The sequence below is a fragment of the Ricinus communis genome, chromosome 1 (assembly GCF_019578655.1).
Source record: "Ricinus communis isolate WT05 ecotype wild-type chromosome 1, ASM1957865v1, whole genome shotgun sequence".
Classification (NCBI taxonomy): domain Eukaryota; kingdom Viridiplantae; phylum Streptophyta; class Magnoliopsida; order Malpighiales; family Euphorbiaceae; genus Ricinus; species Ricinus communis.
In genome coordinates, this window is record NC_063256.1 from 8,964,090 (window position 1) to 8,990,514 (window position 26,425).

The following is a 26,425-nucleotide window of genomic DNA, read 5'->3' on the forward strand; positions in this document are numbered from 1 at the left end:
TATGGTATTGGATCTTTTTATGTTTGGTACGGTATTGGTACCTTCAATTTTAAAATAACCGAGATTTGGTATGGTACTGGTGATTTATAGATAACCGAATTGTACCGATCTGTGCTCAGCCCTAGTTAGGGTTTTGCAAATAAATTTAGGAATTAGGGTATTTGGGGGCATATGATGCACAATAAATTTGAAAACAAGGATCTTCAATTTAAGATGTCAAAAACGCACCGTTTCTGATTTGACTTTAAAACACACCATTTCTACGTGTTTACTTTACCAGAACTCTGGTAGCCATATGGAATAAACTTCACCGGAAATCTCATTTATGTATCGCTTTGAAAAAATTGGTAAGGTCACACATGACATTGTTACAATTAAAAATACATTATTAAATTTAAAAAAAAATACCAAAGGTCAAGTATTCTTTTGTAATTAAACTAAAATAAAAAGACTTTATTGATAGTACAAACTAAACTGAGACTAATTTGTTTATAATATTCTCTTAAGATAAGCTTAGTAATGTGATTCCTCCAAAGAGAAAATTAACATTTTTAAATTTGCATTTTCATTGTATAAGAGGAATACAAAGATATTAATAGCTAAATTTACCATGTAAATCTATTATAGAAAGATCGTGCCTCTTACACTGCATTGTTCACATATTGACTTATTAGAATGACATAAAATCAAATTTATAAATATAATAGAAAAATATTTTCATATTTAATATTATTATTTTAAAAGATAATAACAAACTAACTATTTTAAATATTTTTTTAACTTTTTTTAAAAAATTTATATTTTTTATTAATACAATAATATAAAAATTATTTCTAAAATATTTATTAATTAATTTTGATATTGTATAAATTAATACAATTAGTATAATTGAAATTTATTATTTTTAGAATTAAAAATTTATTATATAATTAAAAATTAATTTATTATTAAATATAATATTAAAAATATAATTTAAATTCTTACTTTTAAAATTAATTATCTAAAGAGAAAAATAATTTATTAGTTAATATAATATTAAAATATAATTAATATGCTACTTTTATTATTAGTACCGGTGTTTAATTAGAAATATAACTTATTAATCAATAAATTAATAAAAAAATTATAAAATTATATATAAACTTAAATTTTCATGTATCAAAAAAAAGTATATATGTTAAAATAAAAAATTTATATATAAAATATTAAACACATATAAAAATTGATATACGTTGTATGACCGTTATTATTATTTAATTATAAAATTAAATTATGGATTAAATTTATAATTGTAAGAAGATAGTAGAGAAATAGTAAGAAGACTACCAATATAAGTGTCTAACAAAACTAAAATCTATAAGAGGGGGAATAATTCTTATTTTTGTTTGGATAAATGGAAGAGAAACTAATTGCTATTTAGAACTAAGTATTTCTAAGCCCTACTTATGTTTTCACCTTAAACCTAAAATAAATGAATTAATTTTGCCGAACCCATAAAACTAATTGCTAGTTAATATTATCGTACTACAAAAATTTGCAAACGACCCATAAAAGTATTAACGGAAGTGAAACACAAAAATGAAAACAATTATCTTAAAGATCCCCCCCACATGAATAAATTGCAAAAACTTACTTGATTGAGAATGGTCCTGGATCGTTAATGACTCACCCAAGAAGTTGATCAATGGCAACTCTCATCTTCCTCCTGCAAACAAACAAATGAATCAGAGGGACTACTGGATTTTATTTCCAATACTCACTCCCGCAATTAAATTAGCTTTTAGTTCAAGAGGAATAAGAGATAATAAATATATTTGCGCATTTAATGATACTTTCCTCTTAGATTTCAAACCTTTATAAAATCCTCAGAAACCGTGAGAATCTATCCAAACATGTTGTTAAATTCGACCCCGTTGATGCATAGTTAAGACGTCAGTCCAATGGAGCTCTCTGGTCTGCGCCATTTCTGATCCGTTAGAATGCAGTTGTCGGAGACGGAGACGGAGACATGGAAAGGAGGATTTTTGCTGTTGCTGTACCTCTCTTTCGGATAAAATTTGGTTCTAAAGAGTTTGTCGACCAAACTGTCTGTGCAAATATCTCAATGAAGCTGAATTTGTCATTCTTTAGCGTTTTTCGAATTATTTAAAAGATGATGATCCATGTGCCTGATTTACCGTCTATGTTTGAATGAACGATGAATCACACAAAGCCACTGGCATTAATTGTTGACTTGCTAAGGATAAAATCTGGATATGGCAGGGCAGTATCTTGGCTCCTTATCTCTTTGTTTATTTAAACAAGGTTTATTCTTCTTATATTGGGCTGTTCAAGTGAAGCTTCTCATACATGAGACTTCTGTAAAATATAGGAAATCGCAGTCTCAGTTCATTGTAATTCATTGGGCAGGAGCATACTGAGAGGTTTAACTTCTTATTTTAAAGCTAACGTATATATATGTGCAGATACTGCCTTCATATGTGTTAGATTTCTGTCAATTGAAAATTGGGAAAGCAGTCTTTAATTTCTTGTTGGGAAGCTGTTAAACTCGGTAATGGTTACTTGGTAATGGAAATGGAAAAGCTAGTAAAAAGAAGAAGAAAGAAATAGCAGCAGCTACCCGTATTCATTATGCAAATAGCATGGACTGGCTGTTATGCCCTGATTGTTAATTGAAATACCAAAAAGATAGCAAATTAACCAACATTAGGAGGAAATTATTCTTTCTTTAACACTTTGTCATCGAGCTAATTCCCAACATTTTTCTTCTTTAGTCTTGTTTATTCAACCAAACAGTCAAAACTACCATTCCTGTATGAAAAACACCACCTAAACCTCCTCCTTCAGCTAAACAAGTTCTAGATATTGCAATCCTCGATGATCATTCCAAGCCTTTATCGTATCTAACCATTTCAATCTTTTCAAGAAGCATACAGATAATAGTTAGCAAGTGTGTGGCTAGAGGGGTCACCACTACTCACTATGGCACTCGTGATCTACTGGTATGATTACATTTGTTTTGGCATTGTTGCAGTGTCCTTCATTTGCTCTTTATGGGTGCTATGGAGGAAGGAACTTGCCTCGGAAAAGGACTCTACCACCATATATGAGAGCCTCTTGGTGGCTCGACCTGATACTGATGGGTTTGTAGATGCTATGCCTAGAAACCATGTTGGCTCCTCCCAATTATGGACCAGTTGTTGGAAAGGACTTCACCCGGGTTGGCTGCTAGCTACTCGTTTCATCTCCTTTTTAGTCATGGGTGGATTTCTACTCTGGGATATCTCTGACTGGGGTGCTACCATCTTCATGTACTACACTGAGTAAGTTAATTCTTTTGTTTCTTTTTCTTTCTCCACTTGCACTTGGTATAGCCATTTTGTTTTAACATTTAGGTCAGTCAAGCATATTGCTAGTGTAAAGAAATGGTATATCATAACATGATTCTCCAACAAGCTCTTTTTTTATTGGTTGTAAACCTGTAATCATCAGTGGTTCACTAGAAAATGTCATCTGAACTCTAGTCCCGGATTGGAAGCCAGCCTTCATTGGTTGGCAAGTAAATCTTTCAAATGGTAGCAATTGAACATCAGTTTGGAGTTTCTGATGGAAAACTAATAGCCCATTGATTGAACTGTGATGGCTAATGCTCTGATTGACTATTAGATTCAAAATAGTGTCACAGATAATACAAATATGCTCTAGCATATATATTGAATTAATATTAGTTCCAAAGTTTTCCTTCAAATATTGTTAATTTACGGTTAATGTACATAAAACAACACATATTTTATCCATTTCTGATATTGTTTTAAGTGCATAATACATGTACATGAAACAGATACTCTTCTTTGGGTAGAAATTGATGGTCTCACTTATAAACAGACAATTCATTGAATCGAACCAAAACTCATTTCTTAGAGGTCAACCACCACGCAATTCGAAATAGTTCCCCCCCTCTGAAGTCCTTTTACCTCTTGCTTTGAACTCTCAAGCACTCTTCTGATCCTCTATTAATGTTTATAAATCCGAAGAAGAAGAGGAAGAAGAGGGTATCAAATACTTGCTCCATTGGCAAGTACCAATATGTGGTTTAGTGATCATTGGCGCAATATTTCTTGCCTTTCACACAATCAAGAATGCGAAAGACAGACACATTGTACTTGGCGAATTTGTGGAGGCCATATTGGAGATTCCTTAATCCTCTTTGGCTTCTCTTCTTTAGACTTTCTGCGTTTATTTGCCATATTCCTATGCTTTATGTACGTATCGCCACACAGAGCTTTTGCCTTCTTTGTACACAGTATTTGTAGAATCAATCGACTTTGGTTCATTTAAGCTCATAATAGTATCTATTGTGACTTCAAAGTCTTGGATTCCAATTTTGCTTTCATTGTAAGTTATTTTTTTGCTGCTGCTGAAATTAAAAGGCTTTCTAATTTTATCTTTTAAAATAATCTTTCTGCAGGTGGACATTTGTTTTAGTAATGGTGTATTTTGCGGTAAGTCAAAGCACCATCATACCACCTTCCTTCAGTTTTATTTACCTGTGACATGGGGCTTATCATACAGCATTTGCCCTCATAATGGTGCATAACCATGGAGAGATATGTGTGGAAATGCAGTATGCATAAATCTCCCAACAAGATAATGTCTTGGTAATTTATGACATTTTCTATATGCAGCTCTCCACTGTCACATCTGGATATGGATGTTGGATATCCTCAAGATCTGAAAATGGGGAAACTGCTGAGCCTTTGAGAAGAGGTATGGAATATGTTGAAGTTACAAACTCTGTAACTTACAGGGTGCAAGGAACTAAGGGAACTATCAAGTTGCAAAGTCATTATGCTCAAGAGGCGTTTAGGCTAAGAGCTGGATTTTGGGGATATCTTATGCAATCTATTTACCAGGTCAGTCCAATTAGATAGAATTTTGTGTATCCTTGCATTTCCTTCTTTTAACACCTCAGTTAACAATGGGTTGATTCTTGAGCCATGAGGCCTTTTAGCAGCCCCCATAATGCAACCGATGCTTTTCTGAAGTCTAGTTCAAGCTAACATATTTAGATCATTTCATCTTATAACAGACTTGTGCAGGTGCTGTCGTCCTAACAGACGTCATTTTTTGGGGTATTATAGTCCCATTTGGATCAAATGCACGTCTTGGACTGAATGTGGTGAGAATACTGTCTATTGTTGATCTGCATTTATTAGTCTTCAATTTTATTCCAGGGTCTGCTTGCGTTTATTCTTTATCTTCTATTTGTCAAAATATAGAGGAACATTGCTTAGCTGCACTAATGAAAAGTATCACTACAACCATGCTGTATCGATTAAAGAAAGGTGCAGCTGGTTCTCTTGCAATTCATTCTTGTTACCAGCACCGTTAAAAATAGATTTGAATGAATGGAAATATCAATGATTTTCTTATTGATTTTTTCTTGACAGCTGATGGGTTGTATGCACACTCTGAATGCTGTTTTCCTTTTTCTGGAAACTAGTTTGAATGACCTTGTAAGTACATTAAGTATTGCTTATAAATAAGACAGACAAGCATCTACAAAAGTTACTAGATAACAGTGAGTTACCGTGCAGTCAACCAATAACATTATTCTCATATATCTTGCTTTCAGCCATTCCCTTGGTTTCGGCTAGCATATTTTGTGCAATGGAGTTGCCTGTATGTTGTTTTCCAATGGGTGATTCATGCCTGTGGTTTTACATGGTAAGCAGTTATTTTGGTTTTGCAGTTCCCATATGGAACCATTAGAGATATCATCAATTTAGGTTTTCTACTTGAAAGACCTAATGATATAAATTCGTGCATATCCCAGGTGGCCATACCCATTCCTCGACCTGGACATACCATGGGCTCCAATATGGTATGCTATGAACAGCATGTTTATATTTATCTATCTTTATTTTGAACACCAACTATAGCACAGATGACACTGTTCCTGATGAATTTGCTCATCGCACAGGTATTTTGTCCTTGCTTTGGTGCACATACCTTGTTATGGAATATATTCATTGATCGTCAAAGCGAAAAATTCCATTTTCCCCAAATGGTTTCCTCATGCTTTTGTGAGGTCATACTAATCTTTCATTCTTAAAACTAGCTGCTGCTAGAACTGGTGCTTTGAGTTTGATTGCCTGCTTATGTGAACATTAAAGGAGGATTTACTTATACATGTAGCAGAATTTATCGTTTGCATGCCTTGTTCCAAATTTTACAGTTGAAGGAAGTGCCCACGCATTTGTCATACCGAAGCTGCAGTGCTTTAGTTTATTGTGTATCAGTTCTTTTTTCCTTTCTTTTAGACAAAAAAAGAAGAACACAATTTTTGCCATCCCTTATTTCCAGGGAATATTATCTGCGTTCTCTTTTTCACTGTTTCGACGATTGATAATGAAAGGGTTCTAAAAACATACCGCTATGATGCCACCGTTGGGGAAAAACAAGGAATAATATTTAACTTAGTAGGTCATTACTGCATATACGTAAGTATATCATACGCCCTAGATGCATGGAAAAAGGTAAAGGATAGAGTTTTGCACAACTAATGGCTATTCAAAGCAAACCTTCTAAGAATCTGTAATCAGACTCCACACTGGGTTGTCTATAATTTATGCAAATGCAAGCAATTTCTTCTGAACATCCAGAAAAAGCATTTCAAGAGAGAAAACTAAGAATTACCTTGGGCTACATTTCAACAGAGCTTTTCTTTTCTGAAAAATGGATACGTCAACATAAACAGTTGAAGGCATTCATTCAGAGGGCCATTTTTGTGATTGAATGGTAACATAGCTATCATGCTATACATGGACAGATCAGACCAGCTAAAAAGCTTCAAAGTTCACACTAACAAGTCACAGGCTATTTGAAACAGAAAAAGAATTCAGTTCCTTTAGGCACAATACTTTTTACGGTAGAATGTCAATCTGAATACTATTGATACACAGTATCAAATCAGGAATACACCCATAGAATACAGATTGGACGACATTTGCTTATAAGAAAACCTTACAACTAAAAAATTATCAGAATTTAGGGTCAAGGAATTCTCACTCTCCCTTTGATGAGAAAACCTTACGAGCTCTCACAGTTGAAAAGAGAACTGTCCTCTGCAGACCACACTAACAAGTCACAAGCTATTTGAAGCAGTAAAGGAATTAAGTTCCTTTAGGGACAATACTTTTCACGGGACAATGTCAATCTGAATAATACTATTGATAAATAGCATCAAATCAGGAATACGCCCACAGAATACAGATTGGAAAAAATCTGCTTATAAGAAAACCTTACTTGTACTTGCAACATTATCAGAATTTAGGGTCGAAGAAATTCTCAAACTCCCTTGATGAGATAACCTCACAAGCTCATAACAAGGTTGTACAAAGTCGAAGAAGTTTGCAAATGAAGATGCATATAGAGTCAAGATTTCAACAAATACCAGTGCACTCTCTGAACTACCGTAAACCTCAACGAAGACAGCCATCTTATCTGTATATCAGACATTCTATATGCGGAAAAGTTGTGAAATAATATCAAGAAATCCTGCAGTTCACCTCAGAAAGTACCAAGCATCAACAGAGCTCAATGAACAAACAACCAAACCAACAGAAGCATATCTATAGATATAAAATGAGCCACTAATTATCCATTATAACTTCAAAAAGAAGTACCATCCAAAATTATCCAAACAAAACTCATAACAACAAAAGAAATGCCATAATACTTGGTCCAACAATAATCTCAAAATGACATAGTACTCAAAGGACTTAAATTTGTTGCCCTAATCACCACCAGCCTTCTGGTAGACATAAGTAAGACCACACTTACCGCAGTAGTGCCTATCAAAATGATTAGCCATAAAAGTGCCAGCACCACACTCCGCGTTCGGACACTCTTTCCTCAACCTCTGCACTTTTCCGCTATCATCGACCTTGTAAAACTGAAGGACAGCGAGCTTCACCTTCTTCTTCTTGTGCTTGATCTTCTTGGGCTTGGTGTACGTCTTCTTCTTTCTCTTTTTCGCCCCTCCTCTCAATCGCAGCACCAGATGCAAAGTAGACTCCTTCTGGATGTTGTAGTCCGCAAGTGTACGGCCGTCTTCGAGTTGCTTTCCTGCGAAGATTAGCCGTTGCTGGTCCGGTGGGATGCCTTCCTTGTCTTGGATCTTGGCCTTCACATTGTCGATGGTATCGGAGGATTCAACCTCTAGGGTTATGGTCTTACCCGTTAGGGTTTTCACGAAGATCTGCATCTTTCCGCCACCGATGCAGAGAAAAGAGAGTGTAGGAATATGAAGAGGTCTTTTCGGCTAGGGTTTCAAATGCCGGTGTGGCTCGCTTTAGATATGAAGGGAATTTTAGGGTTTTGTAGTTGTGCGTCTTGTGTCCTATGAAATTACGGATTAAACCTTCCGTGACTATTTTTAGCTGGGCCTTCTGAGTGCCTATGAATTACGGTCCAATAATTTTTGTTTGGACCCTTTTGTGTCTATTTGTTGATGTCATCTGGGCCTTGTTTTTGTAAGAGATATTGGTGGATGGGGCTGGCAATAAATAATAATTTCCTTATTTTTAATATATGATTTTAGATTCTTAATAAATGATCTTATTTCCTTATGATGACTATAAGGATTGAAATGAAAATGTCCAAATTGCATACACAACCACTTGAATTTTTTAAAATTTGGCACTTAGCCATTCCAACTTTCTTTTGGTTCTCCCAGCCACCTTAACTAGTCATTTTAGACCAAGTGAATTTTTTTCTCTCACATGTAATTGTGCGTGATTGCACGCAGATGAAAGCAAGTAGAACTAAATTTAAATACTAACATGGCGAAGGTGTCATAATATACATAGGCCATGGACATTTAGAAAATATCTAAGCCTATAAGATGCGTCTCCCTTTGATAGGTCACAAATTCAAGACAACTCAATTAATCAAATAATTCTAAATTAATATCTTTCACTTTTTCCCTCCAACTATCTCCTTTGCATTTTTTAGAAAAAAGAAAATTAAAACATATATAATTTATATATATATATCAAACTCTTTATTTTAAAGAGTCTTATTGTAAAATATAGCACTCTAATGAACTATTTATTTTTTAAATATAAAGTAAATAGTCAATTTGGTTCTTTATCTATATTTAATAAATGTACTATAAATTTCTATATATTAATAAAAATTAAAAAGAAAATGAAAGAGAAGTTAAAACTATTAATATTTATAGAAATAAGCAATATATAGAACAAAATATAAAGAGTCTACTGGACTTAAATAAAATATTTTACTATTTATATGTAAATAAACTTTTAAATACTCTTTATAATATAAATTATATTTTTTAAAATAAAAGGCATAATTAGGAATGCTTTAACAATTTTAATCTTCATAAATACATGTTTTTCAACGTCTTCCTAATTTTTTTCTATAACTCAGTTTGATTTTAACTTGTATCTCTTTTTATATTAGTATACGAGTAAGGATTGAGTGACTGAGTATTCAGCTTCTTTAGATTTCATCTAGAAAGGGAACTGAAGTTTTGATGTATACATAGGGAAAGCCGTGTGCAATGAAAAATGCAAATACGTCTTGGAGAGAGATTTTTTTTACTTATTTTTTAACAAACAAGGAAAATTTATACTTTATCCTACTAGTTCCGGGTTCGAATCCCGAGCAACCCATTATAATTATCGTATTGAATGATTATCATATATTATCATATTAAAATCATATAAAATGCTTTATCATATCTATAAAAATTTAAATTCTATTTTAAATTCTATATTCTATATAAATATAGAATTTCTTCTTTTCTAATAGCAGCTACTCTAAGTAATTAAGCAATTTCCTGATTTGATTGATTAAAAGGGCCTTTTCAGCTGCATCGTACTGCCGCATAAACAATGGATCCGCCGTTAACACAAAATTAAGAATAGAAACTCATCGTCTCTATTTACAAAATCAAGGGGAAAACAAAAGATAAAAGGAAACCCATTTGACTCATTTTCTTGGTCACCCACAAAGAATCAATAAAAATATGAATTTTATTTTGAAATAAAGTTTAATTTGGCCAATAATTTTATTGTTTGGATTTAATTTAATTCTTTTAAAATTTATAGATATTTTAATTTAAACTTTTACTTATTTAGTTTAAATAGCCATACGTTTTATAATAATGAGGAAGTGAATTACACACTCTCTAAAAGATAGTGGATATAATGAAAAATAAAAAAATTAATTCTTACATTAAATTATTTAAATTAGAAAATATATTTAAATAAAATATAACGAAAAAATAAATATTACTATAGTGTTCTTATTATTTGTTTCTTAATAATGACGATGAAACAAACAGTTACAGTAGCGGTAGTGTCGAAAGCGATAGAGATGAGAGCAGTTCTAACAAAAATAATTTTAGCAATAGCTACTTATTGTTTAATTATATTAACTGTACTAAAATTATTTCAAATAATATTATAAACCTTTAATTATTTTTCATATTTATTTTTGTTCAAAATAAAATTTATTTGAACTAAATATATATATATAGATTTAGACTAAAATTTTATAAATTTAAAAAATGACTAAATTAAATTTGTGTAACCTAAATTAAACTTTATTCCAGTGACTAAAACCATCTTGAAGAACACAAATTCTTGAATCTGAAAGAAGATGGGTGACAAATTCAAGAAGTAAAACTATTCACTCTCCTCGTATCTTGTGCATTTGCCATTTGGATGACGAGCTAGCAAACAAAGATAGTAGAAAAGAAAACGATAAGCATTATAGATAGAGTGATAGAAAAAGAATGATGTGTTTTGAGTAGATTTGTGGAAGCTATATAGAAAGAATGAGTAAATGACTAATTAAGGAAATTGTTTTGGTAAATGCAAGAAAACAGAGAGGTATAGTAAAGGGAAAAAAAGAAAAAAAGAAGAAGAGATGAGCCATTAGTGCCCTTTTAATACATTTCAACATATTTTTCATATCAACAAATGTATGTTGTATCCGTTTTTATAACTGAAAAACAGATAGAAAAAGAAAAACAAATGAAAAAGGAGAAGATGCGGTTGAATCTTTACTCGATGATTAGTACCTTTACAAATTCATTAAGAACAACTTTGTCTTTTGCCATAATGTTTAACATGATTTAATACGATACAAATACAATCTTAAAACGAAACGAAAGTAATGAAACAGTGAGCTAGCCTAATAAATTAAATAAGAATATGAAGAAGAATTTTAGAGTATTTAGTATTTATATTATAATAACAAGCGACTCTGATTTGAGAGATTTTTTATTTAATTTTACTATATATCTCCTCACTTATACACTAAACCGATAAATAATTAACATATATTTATTAGTTTTAAATGACAAAGTATGTGTCAAGTATTTAATATTAAAATGTAAAATACTCATATATAAAAGTATCATTCTTCTATAGTTGTGGTACATACACCAAATCTAGTTAAAAATATATATTAATTTTTGGGATTTAAATTTTTTTTAACATATATGTTTAATTTTTGATATATATAATTTTTATTTTGATACTTATATTTACTTTTGACACATGAGTTTCAAACTTATGTATAATTTAATAATTTTTTTATTAATTAATTTATTTATAAATTACATTTCTAATTAAACAGTAACCTTAATATTAAAATATATCATATATTAATTATATTTAAATATTAATTTATCCATTAATTAGTTTTTTAACCAGATAAAAATATTAATTCTATTATAAAAATAATATCTTAATTATATTAAAATTATATTAATTAATAAATTAATTTTATAATTAAATAATAATATTTTTAATATTATATTCAACAATAAAATAATTTCTAATTATATAATAATTATATTGTTATATTAATTTATATAATAATAAAATTAATTAATAAATTATTTTTAAATTATTGTACTAGTAGAATTTTATAATTTAAAAATAATAAAAATATTTAAAAATAATTTATTTATTATTATCTTTTAAAAATTAATATTAATATTAAATTATATCTATTATTTTAATTCTATAATAAAAATAGTATAAAATTTAAATAAATAACTAATTTATCTAATTTAAAAGAAAAATCATGTAGCGGTGTCAGAATGGTCAAGTGACGTGGGTAGGGAAAGAATAAAGCACGTTATTTTTTACCAATACCGGAGAATGGATTATGTTTACGAGCAACATAGGAAGTGTGACAGCCACACGGTGAAATATATAGGTTGGATTGAGGAGGCTGACATGCCAGCGTGGCACCTTGGGATTGAGCTGGGCTTGGGTAGTTTGTGTTGGATGAAGATGTTGGGAATAAGCTTGGTGGACCACTATGAATAAATTGTGATATTTAGTCTATATCTATATTTCTTCAAGTCTAATCTCTATTCTTCTATATTAAATGTACAAGATCTATGGAGTACGTTAATAAATATTCATTTTTCAGTTAAAATAAGTAAATGTATATAAAAATAAAAGAAATATAGGTATTGTTTGTTGAGTGGTATTTTGTTACGTGGCATGAGTATAAATAAGATAGACCACGGGAAAATATGCACTATGTTTTACAGTCTTTGTATAATGTACTAACGTTTGGTGAGAAGCATATTTGCCTTAGAATTATTTTTAGACACAATATATATATATACTTAAATTGTCCAAAACCCTGTAATTTAAGTACTATTTTAATAGAGCACTAAACTATTGTTAATTGTTGTAGCATTTGTCCTTATAAGGCTAAAGAATGGTCCCACTACAAATAATCTATTAATAAACTACTGACTATAATATCAAGGTAAAATCCATCATTTTATCTCTTTATCTTTCAATTTTAGTTCATTTAATCTGCCGTTATTTATTTTTTTAACGAAAATAATAAAATATTATATTGACTCACTATATATTAAAAAAAATATTAATTAGTTAATTTACATATTTCGTCAGAATAAAATAAAAATAAATATATCGAAATTGAATAAAATTTAAAATAATTAAATGAATCGAAGTCGAAAAATATAGAAACGAAATGACGAGTTTTATCTAATATCAAGTAATACTAAAATTATAAAATTAAATAATTCTTATTCCCCGACACCAGCAGCTTGCGATCCCCACAGCCATCACCCGCCCCTATTCTTGAAAAACAAAAAAGACAGATAATCATGAAAAAGTGTTGGAGGTATCTGGTAAGCATTTTTGTGGGAAGAGATTTGAGATTTGCTTTCTCCACTCAAGAGACATTATCTTTTACTCTAAAAGCATAAACGATGTATTTGATTTTTCTAAAGAGAATGTGTTTGTACCACTAACAACCACTGTATCTTTCTTAGGATCTCATATCATTTTCATTATCCTCATTGATAAATTTGCGACCCAAACCATATTGTGTTGCCAGATGTTTCTCCTACTGTATATATCATTGTCGGTGATTAGCGATGGTTTTAATAATTGTATTTGCCAAATCTCTAATATTAGGAAGGAGCGATATAATTATTCTCTCATCTAATGAAAATATACATTAATATTAATAAATAATTGATATATATTTTTTAATTTTAGAAAATAAGATAATTATTTAATATTAAAATATAAAATATTTCTATATGTTAAAATTGAGTAATATTATTCCCCAATTTCTCTCTTAAATTCTACTAATGCTAAACATATGTTACCTGTTTATTAATTATCATGTATAAAATTGTTGTATATAAAGTAGGTATAAGGAAGATTTTCCCTTTGATAAATAAAGTATTGATGGCTAAGCTTAGCAAATGCTCCTGCTCTATTCTCTCAATCTCACTCTCTTCTGCTCTCTCTTTCAAGAAAAACAATATATAATTTCAATGTACCTCGCCTTTGCTTGTAGGGACTTGGTTTGTCTTGTATGTTGTTTATTTAACACAGGAAGTTTAATACTTGCAAACCAAGTCATAAGACTAACAAATTTTATATTCTCACCAAAGAGAAATGTATGTTCATTCAGTCTGCATCACCACAGACACTTTGGGTTCTTCAGAAAGCCGTCCTTGGCGTAGTAATGATGTTTAGGCCAATCTGAAAACGTTTAGTATCAAAATTAACTTTTTTTAGTAATAATATTATGATTTTAGTAACAAGGAACTCCACAATCTCTTTCTGATCAGATAATAATTGACTCTGAATTTGTGAACCTAGAGAATGTCTCTGCTACCGGCAATTTCATTATTGACTCGAAGCAGAGCTATTCCATCCCATTGACGTAGAAATAAAAACAAACTCGATGACTATTGTTGCAAAATGCAAAACTAATTTGGACACTTGATTCCTTTCACATTCTGTCTCTGCTACTGCAGATCTACAAGTTTATCTGGGCCGCTCCACAGAATACCAGGCAATAATAGCACTTAAAATCCAAGAATAATAATTAGTCAAAAAGAATAATAAAGGTCTCCGCTATATATCGTAATCTCACACGCACGCATTTCAATCTATCCTCTGCCACCTGCCTTCTTTATAAGCCACCCCGTTGTTTCCAACTCCCACCTTCCTTTAAACACTTTTTACTACACACATCCACACTCACTCCCACCGCACCTTAATGGATAATCCTAAAGGCACTGTCGTTTTCACCACCGTTGGCCGTCCATCCTACGGCTTCGACGTCTTCTCCATTAAACTCCCTTCTGATCTTAACAGCTTCCACTTCTCCAACTCCGATGAGCACTGCCTCACTGACGGCACATCCATCAACTACAACGCCCAATTCGTCACCCAACAGCACCATCAAAATCAATCGATTGTTTACATATCTGAAAGATCTGGCTTCCCTGCAATGTACTTATCAAAACCTAATCTTTCCAAACCTGAGCAACTACCATCTGCTCCCGAAAGCCTTTTCCACGACCGTCCGATCATTAAGAATGACCGTCTCTACTTCATCTCAGCTCATGAAAAGCCAGACCAGCTTTTCAGAAGCTGGTCAGCTCTTTACTCCACTGATCTTAGTCATAGTCGTCGAGAAGGAGATAATGTTACTCGTTTGACCCCTTTTGGTGTTGTTGATTTCAGTCCTGCTATTTCCCTTTCTGGCAATTTCATAGCTGTTGCATCTTACGGCTCTCGTCCTTGGAGTGGCGAATTTCACGAGCTTAATACGGATATTGTTGTTTTCAAAGCATCGGACCCGGATAAACGAGCTGTTGTTTCTGAGAGAGGTGGTTGGCCCACTTGGTCGCTTGACTCCGCCATTTACTTCCATCGCCAAGCTGAAGATGGATGGTGGAGCATTTTCCAGGTCAAATTCCCTGAAAATATGGATGACGTCTCTGGGTCTGTAAACGCTCCGCTTCGGGTTACTCCGCCAGGGGTACACTGTTTCACTCCTGCTGCTATGCATGACGGCAAAAGAATTGCTGTCGCGACTCGTCGGCCTGACAAGAAGTACAGGCATATTGAGATATTTGATCTTGCCTCAGGGACATTTTATCCTGTTACTGAGCTACTCAACCCGAGTTTACATCACTATAACCCTTTTGTTTCTGCAGATTCGTTGTTTATCGGGTACCACCGGTTTAGAGGCGGGTCGGGTCATGGAGAGAGAACGATCCGTAATCTTGAACCTGTTAGATCTCCGATTAAGGATCTTCGTATGCTGAGACTGAACGGATCATTTCCCTCATTCTCTCCAGATGGTAATTTGATGGCATTTAACCCTGACTTTGTCGATTCAAGTGGCGGGTTAAAAGTTGTTAAATCAAACGGTTCAAAGCGATGGACTTTAATCAAGGACCGGGTAGCGTTCTGCAACTCATGGAGCCCGACAGAGAAACACGTCATCTTTACATCTCTTGGTCCAATATTTGAGTCAGCAAAAACAACTGTGCAGATTGCACGCGTCACATTTAAACCATCTGATCTCAAGTCTGATCATAATGAAGTATCCTGTGATGTAAAGATCCTGACGAGAGAAGATACTGGTAATAACGCCTTCCCATCATGCTCCCCAGACGGCGAGTCTCTGGTGTTTCGATCTGGGCGATCTGGTCATAAGAACTTGTACATAATTGACGCCGTTGAGGGGGAGTTCAACGGTGGTATACGTCAATTAACAGAAGGGCCGTGGATCGATACAATGCCAAGTTGGTCACCTAAAGGAGACCTGATAGCGTTTTCTTCGAACAGACATAATCCGAACAACGTTAATGCATTTAGCATTTATGTTATAAGGCCGGACGGCTCTGGCTTGAAGAGAATCCACGTGGCGGGATCAGAAGGATCGAGTGAAGGGGAGAGAGAGAGAATAAACCACGTGTGTTTTAGTCGAGATGGAGAGTGGCTTTTGTTTACAGGCAACTTAGGGAGTGTTACAGCTGAGCCAGTGTCGTGGCCCAATCAATTCCAGCCATATGGAGATTTGCATGTGACCAGGTTGGATGGGAGTGGATTGAGCAGGCTGACATGGAATGGTTTTGAGAATGGCACGCCAGCATGGCACCCAAGGAGTGAGCTGGAGTTGGATAGTTTGTGTTTGGATGAAGATGTGGAGGATAAGCTTACAGGTCAATTTGATGATCCACTATGGATAAATTGCGATATCTAATCTTTATATCTGATATTTCATATTCAAGCAAATTGGTTTTGTCCAGTTGTATTTCTTGCCACGCATTACATGTAGGAATAAAATGTGGCATGTTGTAGTGTCATAATAAAATAAATATCTTGAGATTTTAATTTGTTATATGTTTTGTGAACTTTTTATTTTAGTGTCGATGATTTTATTCTATTTCAATTGTTTTCTTTTTATTATTATAATTTAATGTAGGATTATGTTTTGACTGCTTCTCATTATTTACCTACAAGCACAGTACTCGTTTTTCATATATGGTCGCTCGAACATAAAACGGTGTCTCTACAGCTTAATTACCTAAAATGGCTTTGTAAATAATTTGATTATTAATATTACTGTATAGAATATGATATTTCTTACTGAGTATTCCCATAACATTACGTTTTTTGTGATAAAAGAAAAATATTGAAATTGGAATCTTGCCATGCATATTTGGATTTCCTGTGAAGTTGGATGCTTTTCGTTTTTCCAAGTTCCCTTTATTAAGTGGTGGATGGTAAATTCGTTTCATTTTCCAATATTTATTGATGCGACTAATGTTCCTCTGCTTTTATATTTATTGATAGGAACAAAGGTTCCTATCAATCAGTCATCGATCGCATATTTATAGGCTTAAAAACTTGTACTTCAAAATAATCATTTGAAAATTCTAGTAGCCTCATTTCTTTTACTGCGTCGTAGTAGATTATGCGTAAGATAAAAACGAATTCCAAAAGATAATTTAAATTAGAGAATTGGATTCTGTACAAGGTAAAAAGAGACTTGCCAAGTATACATGTAGAGCATAATTATGATAATTAAAAAAAAATGACATTTTTATTAGGCTTGACCATATAACTTTTCTCTCGTTGTAAAATATTTATAGAATGAAAACTAGTTATAGATAATAATTAATAATTTCTGATAGAAATTTCTCCCCACTTGGTTTCAGAATATAACATTTGATGGATAAATAGCGCTGATGGAAAAATCAATGTGGCCACTCCAACTATCGAGTCACATAGAAAAAAAAATTAATGAAATTAGGATTAGAATAAGCAACTTAACTTTTACTTTATTTATCATATATTCTTTATATTTAAGCATAAAGGAATCTCTTATTTTACTAATTTAATCATATATGCTCTCAGATATCTTGGATTTATTGTTTTGTCCTGGGTCTCTAGGTAATTTATTAAATTTTTTGGGTCGAAAATGTTTCTCATAATAATATGGTTGTGGCGACACATAATATAGTGGAGCTATTTGGTCTTGTATTTTTATTATTTATGACAAAATATTAGTATAATATCAACTTAAGTCAGATTTAAAGATCCAACCAAAATATAGACTCGAGTGCTTTTAAAAAAGAAAAATGCTATTTATCTCGAATAGAGATATAATAAATTTATCTCAATAGTGGCATAATATATAAATTCATATAAAAAATAACTAAAATTTAGTGAAAAAATCATAAATTTTTTATTAAAAATATTCATAGTAATTAATTCAATCGGTATAAAGTCTTTATTATAAAAAGTTTGAGTGATAAATAATTTTTTTTAAATTAAATTTAATATTTATTTTAATTTGAGATATATTTATTGCTTCTCTATTTTAAATAAATTATATTATTTTTTAAGTAAATAATTTTAAGAAATTGTCCTCCAATTTCAGATCCTTAAATCGCTTAGTAAAACCATCAAACTAGTAGACTACCACCACAAGTGCCAAATCTCGGATCGAGTTATGGACAGTAAGACCAATAAAATCAATCTAGCAACAAAAGTTATGTTTAATGTACAAATTAAACACCGGGTTGAATTTTGCAAATCAGCAAGAAGTTTACTAAAGAACTTACCAAACATGTTAATCTATGTTATTGATAGTTGAAATATAATCCCTGTCTTGGACACGGAACCCTTCGCGTCCAAACAAGCAAACTGGAGTTTTCTCCAGTTCCATCTTCCAAATGCGGCCTCGGTAGGGCTGCAAATATATCGCCATCAATTAAAGAATGGAGGAGCACCGTTGCAAGTTTTGGCTTCCCAAAAAGAACCGATCCTGTGCTAATACCCCGCTATCCGATTCACCGTAAGCTCCTTTTTGCTCTCTCTCTCTTTCATTTTTATTCACTCTCTAATTCCCTTTATTTTCTTCTTAAAACTCGTTTAAGCTTCTGCGGCAACCATACGCAAAGGTGCAATGGCCAATGGATCCCATGCCCTATCGATTCTTCACAGTAATTTCCACTCTCATGCTCTCAGTTTAGCTCTTCACTAGTTACATTGTCCCTATTTGACTTGACACTTTTTCTTTTTCTTTTTTAGTTCTGTTCTTAAAGAAAATCTTGAAGGACATATTAAGAGATGTCCTTTATTGAAGCAAACTCAATCGTTGTCTCTGCAACCGTTTTACCAGAAAGGGATCAATGCTGGCAAAGAAGATGATGATGACATCACATCTGAAATGAAGAGAAATGCTGTTTATAGCATGACCGTATCTGAATTCTATAAATTGATAAAGAAGATTGAGTCGATTCATGCTTCATTATGTAATGATATTTTGGAATCTTTTAAGTTGCCTGAAGCATGTAATATGTGGATTAAGAGAGAAATAGACAGGTATATCAACACAAATCAAATGTTTTCTTTTGTTTTCTGTTATTTGGAATTTGGTTTCTAAATGGGTTCTTTCTTTCTTCTGTTATTTTTATTTTTGTTTTAAATTTGGCAGTAAATTACCATTTCAAGAGAAACATGTCAAGCAACAAGCTGCAATACTTGGAAACTTGGAGGATTTTGGAGTGTTAAAGAGTACTCTTGGAAATAAGGTGTGTGATGATGACAACGCCAATTGTGTTCCTGCAGTTGTTGAGTTTGGAGCGGGGAGAGGGTACTTGACACAGATGCTTGCAGATTGTTATGGGATCAAAAGGGTTTTTCTGGTTGAGAGAAAATCATATAAACTTAAGGTTCGTTTGGTTTTGTTCAAAATTATATTCTTTTTGTGAATGGTCATGTTACCCGCAGTTTTCTAGAATCAAAACTGAAGGCTTTTCTCTTTAATTTGTATTTTTAGAGCTGTTGGACATTGATTTATGTTCAATATATGCATTTTTAGGCTGATCGATCCTTGCGACAGAAAGAGAGCTTGATATTAGAGCGTTTGAGAATTGATAGTAAGGTTTCTCAAAATCCTGTTGTTGAAATGGACTTTGTGATTGCATTATGTGATCTTCGCTTCTTTTCTTTCTATTTATCCTTTTTTCCCCTTCGCTTACTACATTCTTTTAGTTTAACTTTGGATCCATTGAGTGACATCTTTTGATGTTCTTTTTATTTTCCTGGAACATTTAATTTAAGTACATTTAGAGGACATATTTTGAAAAAGTGCATAGGAAAGACGTTTTTAAACTACCTTGCTACATAATAAGATCCTACTTTTGCATTTTCAGTTGAGGATTTGAATTTGAATGCTGTTGAATCCTTACAAGGAGTTCCATATCTAGCTATTGGAAAACATCTCTGTGGGCCTGCAACCGGTAAGTATTATACTTTCCAAATTAACTTTCCCAAATCATGAGTCTGTTATTGTTGAAATCATTGATCTTTCATGGCAGACCATTAAACTGAATGTTTTCCTGTTCTTCTCTTTTGATCTTTTTAATTTATTATTTGTAGATTTGACTTTGAGATGTTGTTTTTCCAAGCAATCTAGTGAACATAATATGGGACACTGCAGTGACAATGATTTCCTGAGGGGCCTTGCTATAGCAACATGTTGCCATCATCTTTGCCAGTGGAAGCATTATATAAGTAACTGCGACATTCTCATATGGATGCTCATTAATTTGTGTTTCATTATGAGTTGATCACATGAACCTCGGTCACCATGCAGATAAAAATCTCATAGCTGATTTAGGGATCACCAAGGAAGAATTTCATGCAATTACATGGTTCACCAGCTGGGCAGTAGATGCTGACCATGGATCAGATCTCTCTATTGACGGCAGATTCCATTTACAATCTATGTAATGTTTATGTGAATGGGTTCTTTTCTGAATTCTAGTATGTTGAAAATTTGAAGAGGATACAGTTATGTCTAATTTTGTAATCAGAGTTGGTTCATCACCTTCTCTTATTTGTATTCATTTTTATGTTGTTACAGGGAGGAGGAACAATGTGGTGGGGACGCAGATGGGGTTGAAGATGCTGTGAGAAACATGAAGGCAGTTCAAAGGGCTATCTTGGGCTTTATGTGCAAACAGATCATTGACATGGGAAGGATGATATGGGCAAAAGAATGTGGATTAGATGCAAAGCTCGTTAAATATGTTCCGTCAGTAGTCTCTCCTGAAAACCATTTGTTAATTGCCAGGCATGCCAACTGCTTGTGAGATCTCCTGCTTTTATGTTCTACTTTAGGTTGTGACATTATCAATTTGAAAATCATGTTCTACCGACTGACTGCTCATATTTTGGAGAATGAGTAAACAGTATTAACATTATATCATACTCATATGGATGGGGTATTATCATATACATCTTTATTTCTGGTTCTTTGCTCCCTTTCTTGTTGGGGCTTGCTAAGAATTATTTTCCATGCAATTCATGGTTGAGACATGTTCATCAAAATCATGGGAAATAATATCCATGCTAGACATTACTATGTTCTTTTTTTAATACTTTGATTCTTAATTTTATAATACATTTCATAAAAATTAAACATGATGCATTACAGGCATTAACAACTTAAGATATAAACAGTCGAATTTAATTGGTTAGCTGCTTTGGTAGTCTATCTTTTTCTGGTGTTAGACGTGGCAAATAACACCACCCTAAGTTCTTCCATTTACATTATGCGTCTCTGCCTGCTACTAGTAGTAGCAACAGTAAATTTTCATGTTTATGGGATCAGAATAACATAAGATGGAAAAATAAATAAAGCAGAACAGCAGCAGTAAGTGAGATGGTTTTATTCGTCATTTCACACAAATTTCAATGTTTATATATTTTAAGAATATTCTTTATTATGAAAATTATATTTTCTTAAAATAAATAAAAAAATTCCCAAAAATTCAACAAGGTAAAACCGAACTCTAACAGTAGGTAGAACTGGATACTGTCAGGGTCCATCGCGAATCCTGTAAAGATTTATCCTTATAATAAAACCTTTGTCATCGGTCCTTTTGATTGCAATTATAAGAGACAAACTGTAAAAGTAATGACACCAATTTCTTTTACCTATATAAGATTTTTTTTTATTAAAATTTATATATTTTAAATAAAATAAAATTTAATTTAAAATTTTATATATTTTAATTATAACTAAAATAAATTTTAATAAAAAAAAATTCTAAATAGATTCAACGTTAGTTTGTTTATGTATTTTATAACATTAAAATATTTATTTCAACTTTAAAATTTTAATTTAGCTTTTTTTTAGTGTATATATTTAGATTTAATACAGAGTGTGACAGACATGACTCTTATGAGTGGCAAAATATTTCTTTAAGAGTTTTAACACAATTGCATATTTAAAGTTTGAATTTAAAACTTTCGTTAAGCTATAAGAAACTCTTATTATATCATCTATACACTCTTAGCTAGTTAACTTTTTACATATGGATATTCAAACTTTACTCTCTAATTTATATTTAATAAATACACTATAAATTTTTATACACTTAATTAATTAATATTTATACTTTTTTCTATTACTATAAATTAGAAAGAAAATGAAAGAGATATTAAAACCACTAATACTATAGAAATAAAAATAAAATATGATGGGACTTAAATAAAATATTTTTTTATATTTAAATGATTTATTTAATATTGTAAAATTTAAAAGGACGATGGAGAAGAAACTATTTTGAAAAAGAAAAGGAAAATTATGCATCTTATATTATCATCAAACTATTGGGATCATTTTCTTTATATATAAATACGTGAACTCTTAACGTCTGATCCAATTAAAATTCAAGTTTTAAGGTAATATAATAAGCAAGAAATTGAAAATCCCTTTATATTTAACCTATTTGACATACATTTGAAGGTATACGGACCCTTTGTCCTACGGGAAAAAATGATCGATTATCTCCTATTGCAAAAGTTGATCTAACAATAACAGTAGTACTACTTATATGTCTTATAACTTACCTAGATTGAATTTATCTAAAAATTTATCGATTAGTATATATTTTATTATTTAAAACTAATAAATATATATTAATTATTTAACAGTTTAATATTTAAAATATATATATACTAAGACTAAACAAAAAAAATTCTTAAAAGTTTATTTAGTAATTCAAAAATTACATGACTGATAATGAATTTATTAATAAAGCTACTGCACAAATTTAATAGCCATCTTCATTAAGTCCAATAATGTTATTATTACTTTAAATTATATAGTATTATTTGCATATCTAGCGACATGTGTAAATGCAAATTTAATAAATTACTCAATCCTTCTAATTATAATAGGCTATTTTCAATTTATACAAACATTGAAGGATTTAATTTTTTCAATTATTATCACTATTTTTAATTAATTCTTTTACTGAATTTTTTTAATTAATTTATATGTATGTATAATGATTCAAATATTGATAGATTAATCCATCTATTTATGACTATTAGTATTTAAATAAAAAAATTTGTATTGAAACTAAAAATTATAGTAATTTACAATCACAATTCTATAATCAAATAAATAAAATTTAATTATAAGTATTCATTTGCATATTAATTAGTGAAAATTATTTGACACGTGTAATTATTAATAAAATAGTCTGACATTTTTAGATGGATTAGAAAGAAAAAAAATGGTCTAAGAGAGTGATAATTTGAAGACCGGATTCCTTTCACATTTTGCATGGCCAAGTATAGCACAACAAGATTTCCAGTTTTCCACATTAATCAGAAAAGTATGAAATCAAATAAAAATATATAAAAGAAAGTGGACCGTCACAGCTACGTGTCGTAATCCCAGTTGCACACATCCCATATCTGTCTTGTAGCAGTACCACACATGCGAGCCCTTCTTTTATGAACCCCGCTCGTTTCCGACTTCTGCGATGTAGCATACACCATCTAATACATCATACCAAATGGATGTTCCCAAAGGGACCATCGTTTTCACCACTGTTGGCCGCCAATCCTATGGCTTCGACGTTTACTCCGTCAAAGTCCCTTCCCACCTTACCACCTCCACCTTTTCCAACTCCGATGAACGCTGCCTCACCAACGGCATATCTCTCAACTTCAACGCCCAATTTACTGAAGACAATCAATCCATCGTTTACATTTCCGAAAGATCTCATTTCCCTGCCATTTTCATATCCAAACCTGATCTTCCCTTACCTCAGCGACTCCCTGGAATTCCAGAAAGCCTTTTCCATGACCGTCCCATCATAAAAGATAACCGTCTCTACTTCATTTCGGCTCATCAAGAGCCAGATAAGCTTTACAAAAGCTGGAACGCTCTTTACGCCATAGATCTGAATCAAGAAGGAAATAGTGTTACTCGTTTGACTCCTTATGGTGTTATTGACTATAGTCCCGCTGTTTCTCTATCTGGAAAGTATATAGCCGTTGGATCGTACGGGTCTCGCATTTGGGATGTTGAATTTCAGATGCTTACTACGGATATTGTTGTTTTCAAACAATCCGACCCCGAGAATCGAGTTGTTGTTTGTGAAAGAGGCGGTTGGCCTACTTGGTCAGGTGATTCCACTATTTATTTCCATCGCAAGGCTGATGATGGATTTTGGAGCATTTTTCAAGTTAATTTCTCCGATGATCTTTCTGAGCTTCCATGTGCTCCGGTTCGGGTTACTCCGCCAGGTGTTCACTGTTTGACTCCTGCAGCTATGCACGATGGTAAAAGAATCGTCGTCGCGACTAGACGGCGGGGCAAGGTTCACAGGCATATTGAGATATTTGATATTGTCTCAAAGACTTTTTATCCTGTTACTCAGCTCATCAACCCGAGTTTCCAACACTATAACCCCTTTGTGTCTCAAGATTCGTTGTTTATCGGGTATCACCGATTTAGAGGTGAGTCAGCTCCTGGAGAGACCACAATTCCAAATTTGGAACCTGTAAAATCTCCGATCGAGGGTATACGTTTGCTGCGACTCAACGGATCATTTGCCTCGTATTCTCCAGATAGTGATTATATAGCATTTAATGCTGGCTTAAGCCAAGGCTTACACATCGTTAGATCAAACGGTTCAAAGCGATGGACTTTATTCAGCAGAGACCGCACAGCTTTCTACACCTCATGGAGTCCCACGGAGAAAAACGTGATCTACACAACTCTGGGTCCAGTCTTCGCGCATGTTAATAGAACGGTGCAAATTGCACGTGTAACCTTTGACCCATCTGATCTGAAGCCTGATCGTAACGAAATCCCATGTGATGTGAAGATGCTAACGGGAGAAGACTCAGGGAATAATGCCTTCCCAGCCTGCTCACCCGACGGTAAGTATCTCGTGTTCCGCTCTGGTCGGTCTGGTCATAAGAACCTCTACATAATGGACGCCGTCGAGGGAGAGTTTAAAGGTGATATACGCCCGTTAACGGAGGGAGCATGTATTGATACAATGCCTTGCTGGTCACCTAAAGGTGATCTTATAGCGTTTTCTTCGAACAGACATAAACCGGAACATGCTAACCCATTTAGCATCTATGTGATAAAACCGGACGGCTCTGGTTTAAGGAGAATCCACCTGGAGGGATCGGAAAGGTTGAGCGAGGAGGAGAGGGAGTGGATGGAGAGGATAAACCACGTGACGTTTAGCAGCGATGGAGAGTGGCTTTTGTTCACAGCCAACTTGGGAGGCCTATCTGCTGAGCCAGTGGCGGTTCCACGTCAGATTCAGCCGTACGGTGATATATATGTTGCCAGGTTGGATGGGAGTGGACTGAGGAGGCTGACGTGGAACGGTTACGAGAATGGGACGCCAGTGTGGTACCCAGGGTTCCATGAGGTGCAGTCGCACCCAGAGAATAAGCCGCAGTTGATTTCAGGGAACCTGCGTAATCTGAAATTGCATGAAGAGGTGGGGAAGAATCTTCATAGCGTGGATGAAGAAAAACTCAGTGGCCAGTTTAATGATCTAACATGGCTGAGTATTGAATAAATAATAGTACGGCGAGTTGGTAATTTCGTTTGCTGAGGTGTGTTTGAAACAATATTTAAACAATAAGATTGAGATTTACTTTGGTGGGGAGTGGGGACGTATACAGTTGTTGATTCAATTTGATAAATGAGCCTACAGATAATGTTGATTCACTTTCACACCGTTTTAAGTGTATACCACAAATGCTCTCCAACCCTTCTTCTGGCAGACTCACTTTCTCTTTTATAGGTAGAAAGGGAAATGTTTTAGCCCATTTTTTATCCCATAGATATGCCTACTGTCCTTCAACTATGTTTAACTCTTTGAATTTTGTACAATTCCTACCTATGGTTTTATTTTTAAAAAAATAATGTATACCACAAAAGTTTTTTTCTTCTTCGCCCAAAAGTCCAAGTTGGTAAAAGTAAATCAAACTCTTAGTTGATAGTGATAAATTAAATTGTTTATTGAAATTTTATTAATAATTATTGTTAATATATTAAATGACCATTAAAGATATAGTTTATTATTAAATATATTTTATTTTATTATATTATATTTAACTATATAAATTAATAAAAATAATTTATAATAATTTAAAATGTTTTAATTAATTTTTTAGTTTAATTATATTTATTATTAAAAATATAATAAAAATTATTTATTTAA

General features: G+C 32.7%; 5 protein-coding genes across 5 annotated transcripts; 4 read left to right on the forward strand and 1 right to left on the reverse strand.

Annotated features, from left to right (window-relative positions):
• Positions 1 to 2,555: 2,555 nt before the first annotated feature.
• LOC8265907 lies at positions 2,556 to 6,352 on the forward strand. Its single transcript, XM_002515168.4, has 8 exons — positions 2,556 to 3,323; positions 4,469 to 4,502; positions 4,686 to 4,913; positions 5,090 to 5,179; positions 5,451 to 5,516; positions 5,636 to 5,727; positions 5,837 to 5,884; positions 5,984 to 6,352. The coding sequence occupies exons 1-8, from the start codon at positions 2,983 to 2,985 to the stop codon at positions 6,099 to 6,101; spliced, it is 1,017 nt and encodes a 338-aa protein (XP_002515214.1). The 5' UTR covers positions 2,556 to 2,982; the 3' UTR covers positions 6,102 to 6,352.
• Positions 6,353 to 7,635: 1,283 nt separating this feature from the next.
• On the reverse strand, positions 7,636 to 8,386 carry LOC8265906 (ubiquitin-40S ribosomal protein S27a). The gene has a single exon (XM_002515167.4). It carries the CDS (start codon positions 8,267 to 8,269, stop codon positions 7,799 to 7,801), a length of 471 nt encoding a protein of 156 aa, XP_002515213.1. The 5' UTR covers positions 8,270 to 8,386; the 3' UTR covers positions 7,636 to 7,798.
• A 5,975-nt stretch (positions 8,387 to 14,361) lies between these two features.
• LOC8265905 lies at positions 14,362 to 16,752 on the forward strand. Its single transcript, XM_002515166.4, has one exon. The coding sequence runs from the start codon at positions 14,614 to 14,616 to the stop codon at positions 16,612 to 16,614; it is 2,001 nt and encodes a 666-aa protein (XP_002515212.2). The 5' UTR covers positions 14,362 to 14,613; the 3' UTR covers positions 16,615 to 16,752.
• Positions 16,753 to 18,477: 1,725 nt separating this feature from the next.
• LOC8265904 (tRNA:m(4)X modification enzyme TRM13) lies at positions 18,478 to 21,164 on the forward strand. Its single transcript, XM_002515165.4, has 9 exons — positions 18,478 to 18,714; positions 18,797 to 18,862; positions 18,951 to 19,244; positions 19,357 to 19,594; positions 19,744 to 19,801; positions 20,078 to 20,164; positions 20,304 to 20,438; positions 20,521 to 20,653; positions 20,791 to 21,164. Exons 1-9 carry the CDS (start codon positions 18,638 to 18,640, stop codon positions 21,017 to 21,019), a joined length of 1,317 nt encoding a protein of 438 aa, XP_002515211.2. The 5' UTR covers positions 18,478 to 18,637; the 3' UTR covers positions 21,020 to 21,164.
• Positions 21,165 to 23,671: 2,507 nt separating this feature from the next.
• LOC8265903 lies at positions 23,672 to 26,150 on the forward strand. Its single transcript, XM_015716813.3, has one exon. The coding sequence runs from the start codon at positions 23,741 to 23,743 to the stop codon at positions 25,775 to 25,777; it is 2,037 nt and encodes a 678-aa protein (XP_015572299.2). The 5' UTR covers positions 23,672 to 23,740; the 3' UTR covers positions 25,778 to 26,150.
• Positions 26,151 to 26,425: the final 275 nt, after the last annotated feature.

Coding starts and splice junctions, on each gene's coding strand:
- LOC8265907 (XM_002515168.4), top strand. CDS start 2,983: ATGGCACTCGTGATCTACTGGTATGATTACATTTGTTTTGGCATTGTT. Junction 4,914..5,089: donor TTATGCAATCTATTTACCAG/GTCAGTCCAATT, acceptor ATCTTATAACAG/ACTTGTGCAGGTGCTGTCGT. Junction 5,728..5,836: donor CATGCCTGTGGTTTTACATG/GTAAGCAGTTAT, acceptor TGCATATCCCAG/GTGGCCATACCCATTCCTCG.
- LOC8265906 (XM_002515167.4), bottom strand. CDS start 8,269: ATGCAGATCTTCGTGAAAACCCTAACGGGTAAGACCATAACCCTAGAG.
- LOC8265905 (XM_002515166.4), top strand. CDS start 14,614: ATGGATAATCCTAAAGGCACTGTCGTTTTCACCACCGTTGGCCGTCCA.
- LOC8265904 (XM_002515165.4), top strand. CDS start 18,638: ATGGAGGAGCACCGTTGCAAGTTTTGGCTTCCCAAAAAGAACCGATCC. Junction 18,715..18,796: donor ACCCCGCTATCCGATTCACC/GTAAGCTCCTTT, acceptor AACTCGTTTAAG/CTTCTGCGGCAACCATACGC. Junction 19,802..20,077: donor AGAGCGTTTGAGAATTGATA/GTAAGGTTTCTC, acceptor TTGCATTTTCAG/TTGAGGATTTGAATTTGAAT.
- LOC8265903 (XM_015716813.3), top strand. CDS start 23,741: ATGGATGTTCCCAAAGGGACCATCGTTTTCACCACTGTTGGCCGCCAA.